This window comes from Seriola lalandi, unplaced genomic scaffold, assembly GCF_002814215.2.
Source record: "Seriola lalandi dorsalis isolate HSWRI2012SDOR001 ecotype SW California unplaced genomic scaffold, Sedor1 jcf7180002054464, whole genome shotgun sequence".
Lineage (NCBI taxonomy): Eukaryota > Metazoa > Chordata > Actinopteri > Carangiformes > Carangidae > Seriola > Seriola lalandi.
In genome coordinates this window covers 310,791-325,658 of record NW_019525017.1, presented here as the reverse complement: position 1 = coordinate 325,658, position 14,868 = coordinate 310,791, and the positions used below count along the sequence as shown (strand labels likewise).

Genomic DNA, 14,868 nt, shown 5'->3' with positions numbered 1-14,868 from the left:
CCCGAGTAATCATCTACAGATCTTTCTTGACCTCAGGCCGACTCTCCTCTGTTTTGTTGGGCTCTTTTTGGTTGGGGCTCAGCATCTGTATCAGGTCGTGCAGGGCTTTTCTGATCTGAGCACCAAACTTATGGGCATCCTTGAAGGGAGACACAAATTAAAGAATGAGGAGGTTTTATGCCATCACATCTGCTATCACCAGTCTGAATAATTATAGATGGGTTAAGCCCAAATAACTTCTCAACCTTAGGGCTAAAAGAGAAAGCTATGCTGAAAATGTTGATATGTTGTTATTCTTGTCTTATTGATGGTTGCATCTGCCTCAAATATCCGGTATCAGTTTGGCTGTAATGCTTATCATAGGCTTCATTTTTACGTCATACTACCAATTTCCTCTTACACAACTATCAAAAACTACAGAAATAATAAATATCATGGTTTAAAGGATACACATATTGATTTCCTACAAAAATACATATCTTATTTACACAGCAGTTCCTGCCCGAAGCTGAGGAGTTTATTTTGTTCACTTTGCTCACACAGGGTAAAATCCCTACTTTAATTTAACTCACAGTGTCTGGACAGGAGTGCTTGCACGAGATGTGGAAGTTAATCAGGTTGTCACCCACAATGCAGTAGGACACCCCATAACCATCATCAGCCACCTGAAATAGGTACGGACAATATTTACACTCATGACTGTTTTATGAATATCAGAACACAGAGCTACTTCCATAAAAAGAAGCAAAACAGTAAAGACTGTAAAAAAAAAAAAAAAAAGAAGCATGAGATGGTACAGATATTTTCAGTGTTCATCCATTAAGATGGGCTGTTTCCATTGCAAATAAAGACTAAAATAGTGTCCACTAATATAAAGGCTGCTGCATGATGCAAAATGAAAGTGTAATTACATAGACAAAAGTCATAAAACTACATTGTAAGATTACACTGACCGGACCAAAGCCCCCTCCGCAGGAGATGTACTCTGGGTGGTTGACCAGGTCAAACAGCTCCACCTGCTGGACTGGAGTCTGACTGGTGGACAGCCGCCAGGGCTCAGACAGCACCTGAGACACCCACAAGGATGCAATGCATCAGTTTGTTGAAGTCACTGCTGTTTTGGCTCTACTAAAAAGATAAATACCCATACTGAGCTGGACTGATATGATTAATCTGATTAAAGTGGCAAAGGGGAAGAAATAAACCTCTTTCAAGAAAGGAGACTCCACTCCAAGGTATTTGGAAACCACGTAGAGGCAAAAGAGGTGTCTGTCGATGCCAGCTCCAGTCATGGCCATGCGATACAGATTTTGGTGCTTGTCTAACGCTGCACGGAACAAACGCCTGCACACATCTGCTGCCTGGTGGAGAATGGCATGAGTGGCATGACTGCTTGGCATAGCACACATTAAAAATAGACACTGTATGATTTATACAAGGGACATAGCAATTAGACATCATCATTTGCAATGCAGATGTATTTACACAGAGAACCTGTAATGAGTCAAAAACGTTTCCTTGGTCTCACCTCTCCACCATCCAGCGCTCGGACGAAGGCACTGCTCTCATTGGTACAGGAGCGAACAGTCTCAGTCCTGCCCTCCCTGAACAAACGGGTCATGGAGGCTTCGTACGTCAAGCAGAACGTCCTCCGGTCCTGGAATGCAAAACAAAACTCACAGATGACAGAAAATACTGATGGTCCCAAATCCAATATACAAATGTCCAAATTTTAACATAGTCATATTTTCTTCCTGTTCAACTGTCACATGTGCAGTCTATAAGTATTTACACACTAACACAATTGTTTTGGTTGTGTGCTATTGCATATTTGAAATTGATGTGAACCCCATGCATTACAGCTGAGGGTCAGCACGCTATTTTCAGATCCAACGTGCTTGAGTAAAGAGGCAAAACAACACACTGCCCTGCCGTTGATCACGTACAGTAAGTGTATGTTTATACATCTGTTCTACTTCAGAGAGAGGCTCACCCTGTAGTAGGCCAGCTGAAGAGCCATTTGGATGAAGGCATCTGGACTGACGCGACACTTCTTGACCTTTCCTTTGCCGAAGTCTCTGAAGGAGAAAACGTGGAAGTCTACGTCATCAGCCAGGGCCTGGGCCACTGCCAGCGACTGCGAGATCTGCTCCTCACACTGAGACAGACACATCCAAACTGTTATCAGCAGGAGTGAGATACATATAACATTGTACTGTGGTTTAAAAAAAAAAAGTCATCTTGTTTCAAATAATGAGCAAGCCTTTACCGTGCTGCTTTACATGTCACATGAATTTGAACGTGTAATATATGTATCAACTGGCTGAACTCCTTTCAATCAGTTTCATCGCAGTACAACCAAGTTACTGGCCACTGTATGGTTAGGATCTTATTTCTAAGCTGTAAACATACTGTAACATACTTTACATTTTTGCTATAAATACATAATATAATAATATATCAAAGTGAGGTATTCTCAATTTTAAGTTATTTTATTCTGAAAGCTCAGTGAGAAAGAGAGACAGGAAAGTGTGGGAGAGAGAGAGGGGATGACATGCAGCAAAGGGCCACGGGTTGAACTCGAACCTGGGCCACTGCAGCCAGGACTAAGCCTCCATGGTACACGCTGTACCAGGTGAGCCACCGGGTCTCCCCAATCTGAGGTATTCTATCCAGATACACAGGCCCAGCAGTAACAATACAGATAAAAGAAATGGTGATCCCCCCCCCCCCCACGCAAAAAGTATGTTGGGGGGGGGGGGGGGGGTGATAATAATAATAATGTTGCTTGCTGCTATATTTGTAGGGATTCAGCATCATTTAGTGCTGCTGTGAAAGACAAAATTAACAAAATGAAAATGTTTCCATGCCACAGTACTCATTTAAAATTGGAATTATTTAATTTGGACTAATTCTGATCATATGTCTCCATTGTAAGCATAATATAAACTATGATATTTACAGTATATGCATCATTTCGAAACAGACTGGATTGTTGCAGACAGCGGAGCAAGAACCTGTGTTCTGTAGCTGAAAGAGAAAACATTTAAATTTAAAGATAATGTGTGAATGGATGACTGACTTCTGGAAGGATTTCCCAGTTCAGCTTCTGTGGTCGTGGTAATGATGAATCCACATCTCCTTTGCAGTGACCCTCAGCATTGTAACCCAGCTGGAAACTGTCAGTGGCCAGGGTGTACTGAAAACACACAACAATGCAAAGTGACAGCCTGTTATCGGGGCCTCTTATGACAACAGTGGGCAACCTGCTTTTCTTACATCTACTTACCTCCCATAAGTGTGCCAACACTGGTGCATCAGCCCACGAGTGCTCTGCGTTTATGCCATTCTTTCCATTCTTGTAGTAAACAACTGAGAAGGACTTGTCAAACCACCTGCATGACAACCAAGATAATGACTGAATGCTGTACAGAAAATTCCAGCAATTCAACAACATAACAGGAAAAACAAGTTCCCGAATTAGTTTGCAAGGTAGTTATCAGTTTAGTGTAAAATTACCTGTCATAACATTTCCCATGCAACAAGGACTTAGCATAGCGATCTAGACTGGCGGCAGGGTCATCTCCCATCATGCCCTGTTCATCATCATCCAGGGTCACGAAGAAGGCGGCTCTCTCAATGCAGTCCAGAGAGCGTTTATTGACCCCACTGCTGAAATACTTAGTTCTGGCTTTAGCCCATGGAATTCTGGGAAACATTTCAAAGCAAAACTCATGACATTACATTAAGGATGTAGTGTGCTGTGTGGTGCATGTGTTGGAGGCTTGTCAAGCTGACCTGTCTCCAGCAGTCAGAGCCCCGAGTTTGGCCTCTCCTTTGGAAGGAGGTGAAGGGTCATCGAGGATCCTCTGAACCTGGAATTCAATCTCCCTGGGTGACAGGAGTCTGCCTGCCTGGTACACCCTCAGACGAAAGTAGCGACCCCTGTGGTATGCCACTACATAGTCGCTGTCCTGCCAGTGTTGCACAGTGTCTTCCGATATAAAAGAAAGAGGGAAAAAGGCAGAGAGACATTTAGAGTGTATTTCTGTAATTTAGGGGTGAGGTGCTAACTAAGATCATGTTACGGAAACACAAATACACCAGAGTTGATGCACTTAATTTAGGGATTTAGATGTGGTTCGTGCTTAGTTTCATTCAGAACCTCAGCATTTTGTCTGTACTACTGGCATGGATTTCTGGCATTTCTCACATTCAAGTCATTTATCTATACCACTGAATTTATTTAAAGAAATTTTACCCATAATTTAGTTTCAGTCGGGAAGCACAAAGCAACTGACTCTGCAACACGTCCTTGTGACATTAATTGGACAGAATTTATATAATAAAAACATATTTTAAATAAACAATATATTCTTAAACTACAATCAGTACATTGACACTGTACTCACTGGTCACAAAAAGAAAACTATATTTGCACTGAGCAGCTTCCAGGTAAAATATGTTTGAATATAAGAATTATTGTAAAATGGGAACACTCCTTCACCACTTTCCACTGGCTAAAAGTAACAATGTCACCACACAGGTAGACGCCTAAGATATTTTTCTCAACATCCCCAACACATCCTGTTAAAAAAACAAACTCAGCACCTGTTGCCAGAAAGAAGTGGACGAATATTATGTGGAGTGACAGTGTGTGATCTGACTTCCCTCTACCAATCATCTTAAGAAGACAACAAACCTGAGTGAACCATATTCAAACACTTGACACACTGACACACACTTAACTGCACTGAATTCAAATGAACAATGAAACAACAACTCCATCAGTTTCATGTTGACCTAGCCTACCTTGTGCAACCAGGAAGACTGAGACAGTGCTAAACAGATAGCTTAAGGCCTATTTAGCAAACAGAGGAATGAAAACATACTGTAGGAGGCATGCATGAGTAAATATACTGAAAGCACGGATGCAGTTTGTATTTCTTTTCATTATGTTTTCTGATTTGAAACGACTGATAGGGTGACCATCAAGATGGTGGGTCATTAACACAACGGACAAAGAACTTTCACTCTATATGAGACAGGGATACATCTAACCTTAAAATATTAAGTATACACAGTAACAATGTTAAGCACATTTCCATTGTTATCATACTGGCTTTGACATTTAGAGATACTACCTGTTAGTGTTCCAGGGATTCGACAAGTGTCAAACATCCGCTCAAACTGATAGGAACAGCAAGGAACTGCAGACCTCAACAACCACTGAGCAGGATAAAAAAGGATGGACCAGTACAAAAGCAAAGTATGGGTGAGAAAAAGAGGAAACAAAAGGGATAATAGAAAAAAAAATGAAGGAGTGGGGATGAAATAAAAAATAAACCAGAAAGAGGAAAGAAAAGAGATAACAAAAATGTGTGGGCAGAAGAAAATAGACATTAGTTATAGACAGAACCTTCCCAGACAGACCTGAGATGAGACCAGAAGGCAAGATGAGACAGATGAGAGATGACAGGATGGGCTGTACAGTAGACATATTCTGACTCAGTGAATCACAGACACCTTGCTTCAGGAGACCATACACACTCACGCATACACACGCACTGTCTTTCACACAATTTTATATCCCACGCTTAAACTCCAGAGGGTTCAGACACCTTCAGTATGCCTCATCATCTCTGAAGCAGTGATGTGTTAGCATCACTCAGTATGAAGCCGGTGCTGCCTTCCTCGTGTAAGTTTACCGCTCGTGTGTGTCTGTGTGTGTGTACATGTCAGTCTGTTTACCGGTCTCCTCTCCAGGAGTGCGTGTGGTGTTGAATATCCTCTCACACTGTGCTGCACACAGAGGAATGACAGTGCCTGGTATACGACTCTGGGAAACATAGAGGAAAGGACGAAGGCAAAGGCATAGGGAGAGGAACAGGGTACAGCAGTGGAGGAAAATGTAGTCAAACAAAAAAGAAAATTAAGGAGGTAGATAAAGAGAAATCAAACAAGCGAAAGTGAGATTGGAAAGGGTACAAAAGGAAGGGGTGAGAAATGAGCATGGTATGAGAACATGAGGGAGATGTCTTCACATAAACTAAATAAATGAATGAAGACACATACTATCTACTATAAACAATCAAGACACACAAACACTGATGGATGGATGTTACTCACACAGTCAAAACACAATCAAGTGAACATAATATTCTGCGGCTCCACAAAGAAAGATCTCAATGTCTCAAAATTTGATTAACAAGTCTTCTGTTACCATGGCAAAGAGACATGTATAATGAATGTCTCTATCTATATGGAGCAACTGGGCATGACTGGTGGATGAACTCACAGGTTTAATTTCTTCTTTGTTGAGTTTGCGACGGTACAGGAAGAATGCATGTATGCTGTTGCCTGCTCTGGCTGACTGGATGGGTGTGGGTGTCACATACAAGAAGTCCTGGGGAGAGACCAAACAGAAACAGTAAAGTCAGGAGGAGGATAAGCAGGCGGTATCAAATCAAGAGATATTAATTTCCAATATATACTATAAATATACTATATATACCATATAATATATACACAATATTAAGAATAATTACAGTTAACAGAATAGCAGAAAATCATGGTTAACTGGGTAGCTCCTAGATGTTATCTGTATGTATGGAGCTTGTTGAAACATAAATTGATGGCAACAAAGACTACATTTCTTAACAAAGAGTAACACACAATTAGATCCATTATTTTTCCTCCTCATGTCAAACAGTTGCACACAAATGATTCAAAGAATGAGTCCTGAAATATCTCAATGGCCATATAACATAATAAATTCAGCTATTAGGCCCAGGTACAAACTTTGTCCAATAAGTCAGTCCAAAGAGATGACTACACCATGTGGACAGGAAAATTCTTAAGAGGAAATAATACTTTTTCACACCATGCCATAGTAGTTACTGTTGACCATGATTGGGCTTCGTCCCCGTAGGTAGACGTATTCTTCCCACCAGTCACTAACCTAAAACACATACACAAAAAAATAGAATTAATGACAACTTTGACCTTTGATCAGAGTCCAGTTGAGTATGTACCAAATTTGAAGAGATTCCCTCACAGCGTTACTGAGACATCGCATTCACGAGACGGACAACCAGCAAACATAATGCTTGCGGCCCAGGCTGTCGCTGGTGTGGAGGCATAAAAATCTTAGAGAGAAGACTAATATTGCAGCCAACTGGCGGTCACATCACTTGCATATTCAGACAGGATGAATAATTCAAACCACAGAACCTCACAAAGATATGCATTGTTAATGGAATTTTAAAATTCCTTTGGACTGCTTTGCATTGGACGTTACAGTGACGTTTGAAGTGGCCAGGCTTCACCAGAGTACTGTTAAGAGGTCAACCACTTACGTAGTTGGATGCCCAGAGAGCTTTGAGTTTGAGGTACCAATGCAGGCGGTTACCGAGGCTGCTCTCGAACTCTGCGGCCAGTTTGGTCATACGTTCATACTGCGTATCATCCATCAGCGGACGCACGGATTCCAAGTACTAAACAAGAGACATTTGCTAAATAAACCACAATTCAAATGAACAATAATAATAAACATCAGTGAACAGAAATACAATTTCCAATAGAATAACATCCATTCTAATTATGCTGATGTAATACCACAGCTCTTTTCCATTCTATCTCCTCTCATCTCTCAAATATATCTCAATTTAGAAGTGTAGATATCTTGCATTTTTATAAATTTCCCAACTAGCTTGCAGCCAGATAACACAATGGCAAAGGAAAGGCAGAAAATGATGAATGTGAGAAAGTGATCCATCTTTTTTATGGTCAGTAATCGGTGTGTTGTCATTCCCTCTGCTTCATGTGCCATCTCACCCTCTTGACTGTGTCCTTGATGGTGGGCAAAGGCAAGTTTGGCAACGAACCCTGGTAGCTGTAGAGTAGAGGCTTTCTGCCAGAAAAGATCCGCACCAGCGCCTGGCACAGACACAACAGCATATTTAAGTGAGGACTTGCATATGTTAAATAATATTACACAGCAAAAAATGAATATTACGAGCTTTACATTACACAAAACTGTACTAACTGTAATTTTAACATCAGCATATAAATGTGTCACTATTTAGAGATGCCAAAAGATCACAGAAGCGAGGGACAGTGAAAGGTGTGGTTAAAAACTGTGAAACAGCACTGACCACCCAGACTTTGGTAGTGTTGGACATCTTGCCGTGTTGCTCGAACATCCAGCGGTGGTAAGAGAGAAGCTGCTTCAGACACAGTCGCATGGTGAAGATGAGCAAGAGCCATAGCATGGTGCTGAAGAGCACTGCTGACACCACTGCCTGGCACTGCGTACTCATTGACTGGCTGGTAATGGTGGGAGAAAGAGAGGAAAACAAAACTGTGAGTGGAATAAATGACAAAATTTTAAAAAACCAACTTGAAGGGAGATGGACAGGAGTAGAGAAACCACACACAGGATGGATGGGAGGAGAAACGACTTTTTACATTAATTAGAAGAACTAGCTGTTTCACAATGGTAATATCCATCCATCCACTCATCCATCCATCCATTATGTATACCGGTTATCAGTGCAGGGTCACAGGGGAGCTGGAGCCAATCTCACCTGACATTGGGTGAGGTACACCCTGGGCAGGTCGCCAGTCAATAGAGGGCTGACACATAGAGACAAACAATCACTTGTGCACAAATTCACACCTATGGGCACTTTAGAGTCACCAATTAACCTATTGTGCATGTTTCTGGACTGTGGGAGGAAGCCGGAGTACCTGGGAGAACATGCAAACTCCACACAGAAAGGCCCCAGGCCCAGGGTTCAAACCCAGAACCTTCTCGCTGTGAGGCCGCAGTGGTTAGCACTGTGGCCTCACAATGAGAAGACACATTTTGTGTCTGATGAATCATAATATTAATCATTAACTTTTACCATTTCATGGAGTCATGAGATGTGTTACCTGACTGGCAGGTGCTCCTGTATCTTGGCTATGAGGCCCATGGAGGGGTCGGAGCGAGTGTACATAGTAGCCAGGATTGCTATGACCACAAAAAGCCAGGAGGAAGGGCTAGCAGGATATACCCCCGTTATCACACTGTTCTGTTAATGTCAGAGGAAAGAGATTGACTTTAAATGCCATTCTTCCTGTTTACAATCAGTACACCTACATGCTCACTGATAATTCAGTTATGATCAGATTAACATAATAACTGTCATTCTAATGCTATCTAATCTATTCTGATTGTCTTAACTGTATTTAGCTCAGCATCAGACATTTGGCTGATTTAAACAACAAATTACTGGTAATTAACTGTTAATATAAGGCTTTTTAATTCTTATTAACATTGCTTCTGAAAATGAATGATGATAGTGGGAATCAAACAAAGACATGAGGCACGATGCTCACACACAAAGAGTGTGTCATAATATGTGGCATCCATTATTGATTGATAATGAAGTCCACACATTATGACAGCAAAGAATTCGAGAGCAAACTGCCTTTTTTAACGAGGGTTATACAAAACAAAACTAAAACACAGCATTTCAAATTAAGAATTATATATGATATAAAAGGACAGCAATTGAAAGCCCATAGTTAGAAGACTACAATCAAAACAATTAAAGAAAATAAGAAAAAAATCAAACCTCTTGCATTCAGTCTGTCAATGGTTCAATGACGTGAATGGTCAAGTACCTTATAAATATTCCAAATTCAAGTTTATTCTGAAGGTTATTTGTGAGGATTTATTTATAATTGTATGTTATTTGTAAGGTACAAAGAAACTAAAAATGGATTTTCCTGGGTTAGTTTTAAAAGGTAAAAGCAAATATCTCTGATTTTAGCACTCACCACCTACAGACTAGAAAGGCAACTAACCTGAAAAGATTAGTAGAATGAGCAGATAAAGAACAAAGAAATTAGAACCACAATATGGACAAGCCAACAGAACGGCGTCTTTGAAGGATTCCTCAACATTTAGCTCTGATACAGATGCAAGTGCTGACATGCTGAGAGGTAGAAAAGCAGTAATAACCAGAATTACCACCATGCGTCTGCCAAAAAGCCAAGGTTCAGGAGATATGGTCACAATCTCTATTTCTTTTCCTGAGTTACAGTGTTGAATAATAGCCAGTAGTGTTTTTGCACAACATTATGTCATAGTGAAGTTGACCATTGGGATATAAAATGTCATCATGTTATCATTTTATCCGATTATAACATTTGCGTTAAAATGTGTCATAATAAGCGTATGAATTTGAATTGAATGTGTCGAATTTGTTTTTGAATTTGTTTTGTGAGATCACAGTGACCTTGACCTTTGATGCCCAAACTCTTAGTCAGATTCATCAGTTAATCATTGAGTCTAAGTGAATATTTGTGCCAGATGTAATGAAATTCCCTCTGGGCATTCCTTATAGATCACATTCACAAAAAACATGAGGTCACTGTGACCTTGAAATTTGACCTTTGCCCTCCAAAATCTGTGTGTGAAAGTTCTCATTCGTCCAGGTCATTGTTATCTCTTTCTCAAATTAAATCGAAGGCAACTGGACTTGTATTTGTCTGTGGAAGACGTTTCGCCTCTTATCCAAGCGGCTTCATCAGTTCTTATGTATTGGTCTCTCTAGTCCGCACTAGTCTGACCAAAATCTAGTTAGTTCAATTTTGAGTCCAAGTGATGTTTGTGGCAAATCTGAAGAAATTCCCTCGAGGCGGTCTTGACCTATCAAATTCAAGAGGCCAAAACCACGTTTTCTGACGTCACAGTGACGTTGACCTTTGACCACCAAAATGTAATCAGTTCATCCTGAAGTCCAAGTGAATGTTTATGCCAAATATAAAGAAATACTCTCAAGGCATTACTGAGGAAACGCGGTCACGAGAGTGGGACGTACAACCTGAAAACATAATGCCTCTAGCCCTGGCTGTCGACAACGCGGAGGAATAACAAGAAGGAAGAGGCACAGTGTAAACATGACTGTAATTATTACAGATGGTTTTGGGATGCAGACACAGGGTATGCATGAACAAACAAAACAAACAGGTGTGACAGGGAGAGTGCAAATACCTTGAGTCTGATGATACGCTTCTTCCAGGAGCGCACACCAGAGAGGTAGATCTCAGTTAGGGCCTGGTGGGACAGCTGCAGATCGATACCCTCTGGGGTGACTGTGAACTGGAAGGCCACTGCCTGGTGGGCCTCTGCCATGATTACTGTGCACAATAACAGGGCCTGAAGGGGAAACAACAGCAAAAGAGCAAACAAGAGGAGAAAGACAAGTTTTCTTTAAATGACAATTTAAATAGTCAGTCAACAACCTAAAGGCAAGTAGAGCATCCTACATTAAACACAAAGTGTCAAATCTCAAACACCTTAGACACAAGAATACCAATTAACAACTCACCTCATAAATAGATTACCATGATTGTAGACCCCTAATATACAGATTGCAATGAAGGGCACATGAGTAACAACATCTCAGCAGCAGCTTTTTATACCATGAAATGACCCACTTAATAAAAAAGACACTGAGAACTGCATACAAGTTGTCAACAAAATCAACAATGTAAATGGCCAACAGCAGCATCCCTTACACTTTGTGATCACAATAAATATATGTAACTCAACTGCAGTAGCTGAAGGGGAAACTGAGCCATGAAGGTGGTAGAAAGTGCTGTGAGGGGACTTACAGATGATTCATCAAACTGATGATTTGTGCCATGTATGCCTGGCAAAACACATCCATCTTGTGCATGAGCAATTTTAAGTGAAGCTCATATTATTCATGACTTCGTTCAAATGCAAAGTCAGCTTGAAATTGATAGAGTTTGATGGGAAAGTGCTGGCTAGCTGCTGATGTGATTGGGTATTTTTTGTTTAAGGCAATTACTGCTTCTCTTCACAAAGGGAATTGATTTTCCTCCACAAATAGGCTATGGATAATGCCCTGAGGTTTAGTCACTCTGACACTGGACTGCATCCCTGTGGAGGGTACATCTGCTCTTTTTGTGTGGCTAAAAATGGCAAACGCACACACACACACACACACACACACACACACACACACACACACACACATTTCCCTCATCATCCCAAGGTCCCATTGAGGTTCTGCTCTTTAGGTCGAATCCGGCAGATACAGTTATGCCTGTGCCAAGGACTAACAGCAGTAAATTTCAGCCTCTTTCTTTCAGTGCCAACACACCTGTTCGGTTCAGCATGGACCACATGCACTCTGAAGGAGGCGCCTTATGAAATGCTGGTCATGATAGGTTTTATTACCAATATCCATTTGACTGAAATAAATGTTTTGATAGCTTAATCTGCACTGACAGTGTGGTAATCCTTAGCATCTCTGCAACTTTGATTCCCAATTCACTTAGAGCTTATGTCTTTACAGCTGTGTTATAAAAAGCTTAACAATGATATTTCTTATTAGGCTGCAGATATATAAAGTCATTAATAAGGGGGATGGCTATGACTATGAATAGTAAAGTCTGTTCAATGATGTTACAGTTTAAAGAAAAAAAAAAGTTTTTCGAAGAACTGACACAATCTTGTACTTATTACTTGCTACTAACTTCACATTAGGATCTTTGGATGAACATTAGACAGTGAGTTTAGAGTAAGAAGAGTAGACAGAGGAAGTCAGGGCTAGTGTGTGTAAAGTGGGTAAAAGGTGAACACCACTGAAGCGATTAAATCACTACAACATATAAGCAAAATACATGGAAAACCAGAAGAATACCCAGTGCACCAGACATGAGACACAGATTTCAGGTCTGATACTGCTGGTGCTCAGTAACTTGTGATAGAAGATTTTCATTTCAGTTCATATCAGCAAACTTCTAAAAAATCCCTGCCAGTTATTGTTTTGTTTAACTCAGATCCATTAGCCTACACAACGAAAATGTTAAGGGTTAGGGTTAGGGTAAGCTAAAGTTTGTTTTATGGCTTTTTGCCCTCCAAGAACAAACTGTTCCAGAAAAGAGTAACTTGGAGTTTTACAGACACAGCAACAGCTTTGTTATCAGTGTTTCAGTGAGCCGTGCCTTATCACAACTTATCTTTACTAACCTCTTCCTGCCAGTCAGCCAACAACAAATGAGGAAAAGGATGGAAAATAAAGGAGAATGATATAGTGCTGCGCCCCATTATGGCAACAAGTAAAAATGTACTATCCTCAGGTTATCTTTATTATTCTCACATTGTAGAAGCAATCGCATAATTTCAGACACAGTTACAAAAACTGAGAAATTGAGAACTTCATCTCTGAAGTACTATATGTTATAGGTTGTTTTAATGTCTTAATTTACCAAAAACACAAAAATAAGCTGCACAGCCCGGACAACTGACAAATATTAATATTAACCAAGGTCACCTGCCGGCTACTGTGGACATGCTCTCATCACTATCAAATAGTGCAGATTTAAATAGAAAATCAGACATTGTTTAAGTCAACACAATCATTCATACCACATTTGCAGACCTTGAAAAGACAAGGTTTAATCTTGTCACTACTTTAAATCCCTCTGCTCAGAATTCAGTCAGAGTATGTCTCCAGGTTATATCAGATGCTACTTATAACCAATTCTAATGTGATAACAGTACTAACATGACTTCTCTAGTCATACACACTGTAGCTTTCAAGTTGATGTCAACATTTTACTCATAACATTAAGGGCTTCTGATTACAGCAGGGCACTCCCTGTTGCTCTTAAAACATGCTTCCTTACCTCAGGTTAATTGGCCTACACTGTGGAGGTCCCTCAGTATAAAGCTGTAGTGAAATCACTCATTTATTAAATTACTTCTTCAAACTGTATGTCAATTTAAGATCCGCCAGGCTGTTATTTGGTTTGTTGCAAAACTTTGTAACTTTATTTTAGGAATAGACATTTTTCCCAGGTTTGTCCTACAGTGGAGGAATGCAGGAGTGTCCACTGGTAAATCAGTAGGGGTTAAGCTTACAATAGTCTCCTGTAGTCTACAATAATATTGTGTGGATATTTGTAACACATGTAACAACATATCAACTAAACAGAAGTCAAACGGTACTCTGAGCCACTGCAAGTTTTTAGTGTCAATGATTTATGAGGCAAAGTTGGGCAGAGCTGAGCATGTTTCAATGTTTAACAAGCAGAAAACTTCTACCTAAAAGTAGCTAATGTCACTAGTAAAGCAGAGCACTGTAGCAATGGCTATAAGGCATATGAGACTGTTTCCATAACAAGTAAACAAACAAAGCAAATAACAGCTGACACGCCAGCCCTTTCAGTCAGGTCAAGCCAAATTTGAAAAATTGATTATAACATAAGCATTTTAGCTAAAATTCATATCTTAGCAAAATATAAGTCCAAACAACGCCCTATTTGGTAAAGCAAAATTTGATTAAGCAATAGTAACAGTAATATTAATAATTTTTCACATTTATCAACCTTGTATGTTCATTATGCTATCTGATAGCCTCACTCCAATGTTAGCTTTAATGCTACAGTTGTGGAAAGCCAGGGAACAGACGTTAACGCTAGTTGACGTTTTAACTGCACTAGGTTTGAAAATGAACGCTAGCTGCTGCTAGCCGAGCGCCCAGCCCATTATGTAGTTAGCTACACACTAACGGCTGCTGATATGGCTTCCTAACGTTGGTGGGAAGATGCGACTATTTGTATCTTCTCCGCAGCGCACAGCAACATTGTTGGAACCATGTTAGCATACCTATTGTTGTTTACGGGAGGAGAAATGTCGAGAATCCAGAGAAGCAGGAACCGACTGTTAACTTCTGACGTCGACCAGTGTTGCTTTACTGTCGGCCCTCCTCTCCTCTCGTCCCTCGACTGAATCACTACAGAAGCTCGCCTGGATGGAGCTGATGCTGCCTTCAGAGA

General features: G+C 40.5%; 1 protein-coding gene across 1 annotated transcript; it reads right to left on the bottom strand.

Moving 5' to 3' along the window:
* Positions 1-14,856, bottom strand: LOC111658709 (carnitine O-palmitoyltransferase 1, liver isoform). Its single transcript, XM_023411337.2, has 19 exons — positions 14,699-14,856; positions 11,048-11,212; positions 8,938-9,077; positions 8,157-8,328; positions 7,837-7,938; positions 7,359-7,496; positions 6,884-6,961; positions 6,299-6,406; positions 5,752-5,839; positions 3,799-3,994; positions 3,520-3,708; positions 3,290-3,395; positions 3,083-3,199; positions 1,994-2,158; positions 1,529-1,657; positions 1,206-1,361; positions 954-1,067; positions 573-665; positions 1-139 (listed from the first exon to the last, which is right to left on the bottom strand). Exons 2-19 carry the CDS (start codon positions 11,186-11,188, stop codon positions 14-16), a joined length of 2,358 nt encoding a protein of 785 aa, XP_023267105.1. The 5' UTR covers positions 11,189-11,212; positions 14,699-14,856; the 3' UTR covers positions 1-13.
* Positions 14,857-14,868: the final 12 nt, after the last annotated feature.

Bases quoted from the DNA above. Each gene is read 5' to 3' on its own strand.
- LOC111658709 (XM_023411337.2), bottom strand. From the start codon at position 11,188: ATGGCAGAGGCCCACCAGGCAGTGGCCTTCCAGTTCACAGTCACCCCA. The intron at 8,329-8,937 runs GTAACACATCTC...CACCATTACCAG, and splicing joins CAGGAGCACCTGCCAGTCAG to CCAGTCAATGAGTACGCAGT. The intron at 1,362-1,528 runs GTGAGACCAAGG...ATTCTCCACCAG, and splicing joins GAGCGCTGGATGGTGGAGAG to GCAGCAGATGTGTGCAGGCG.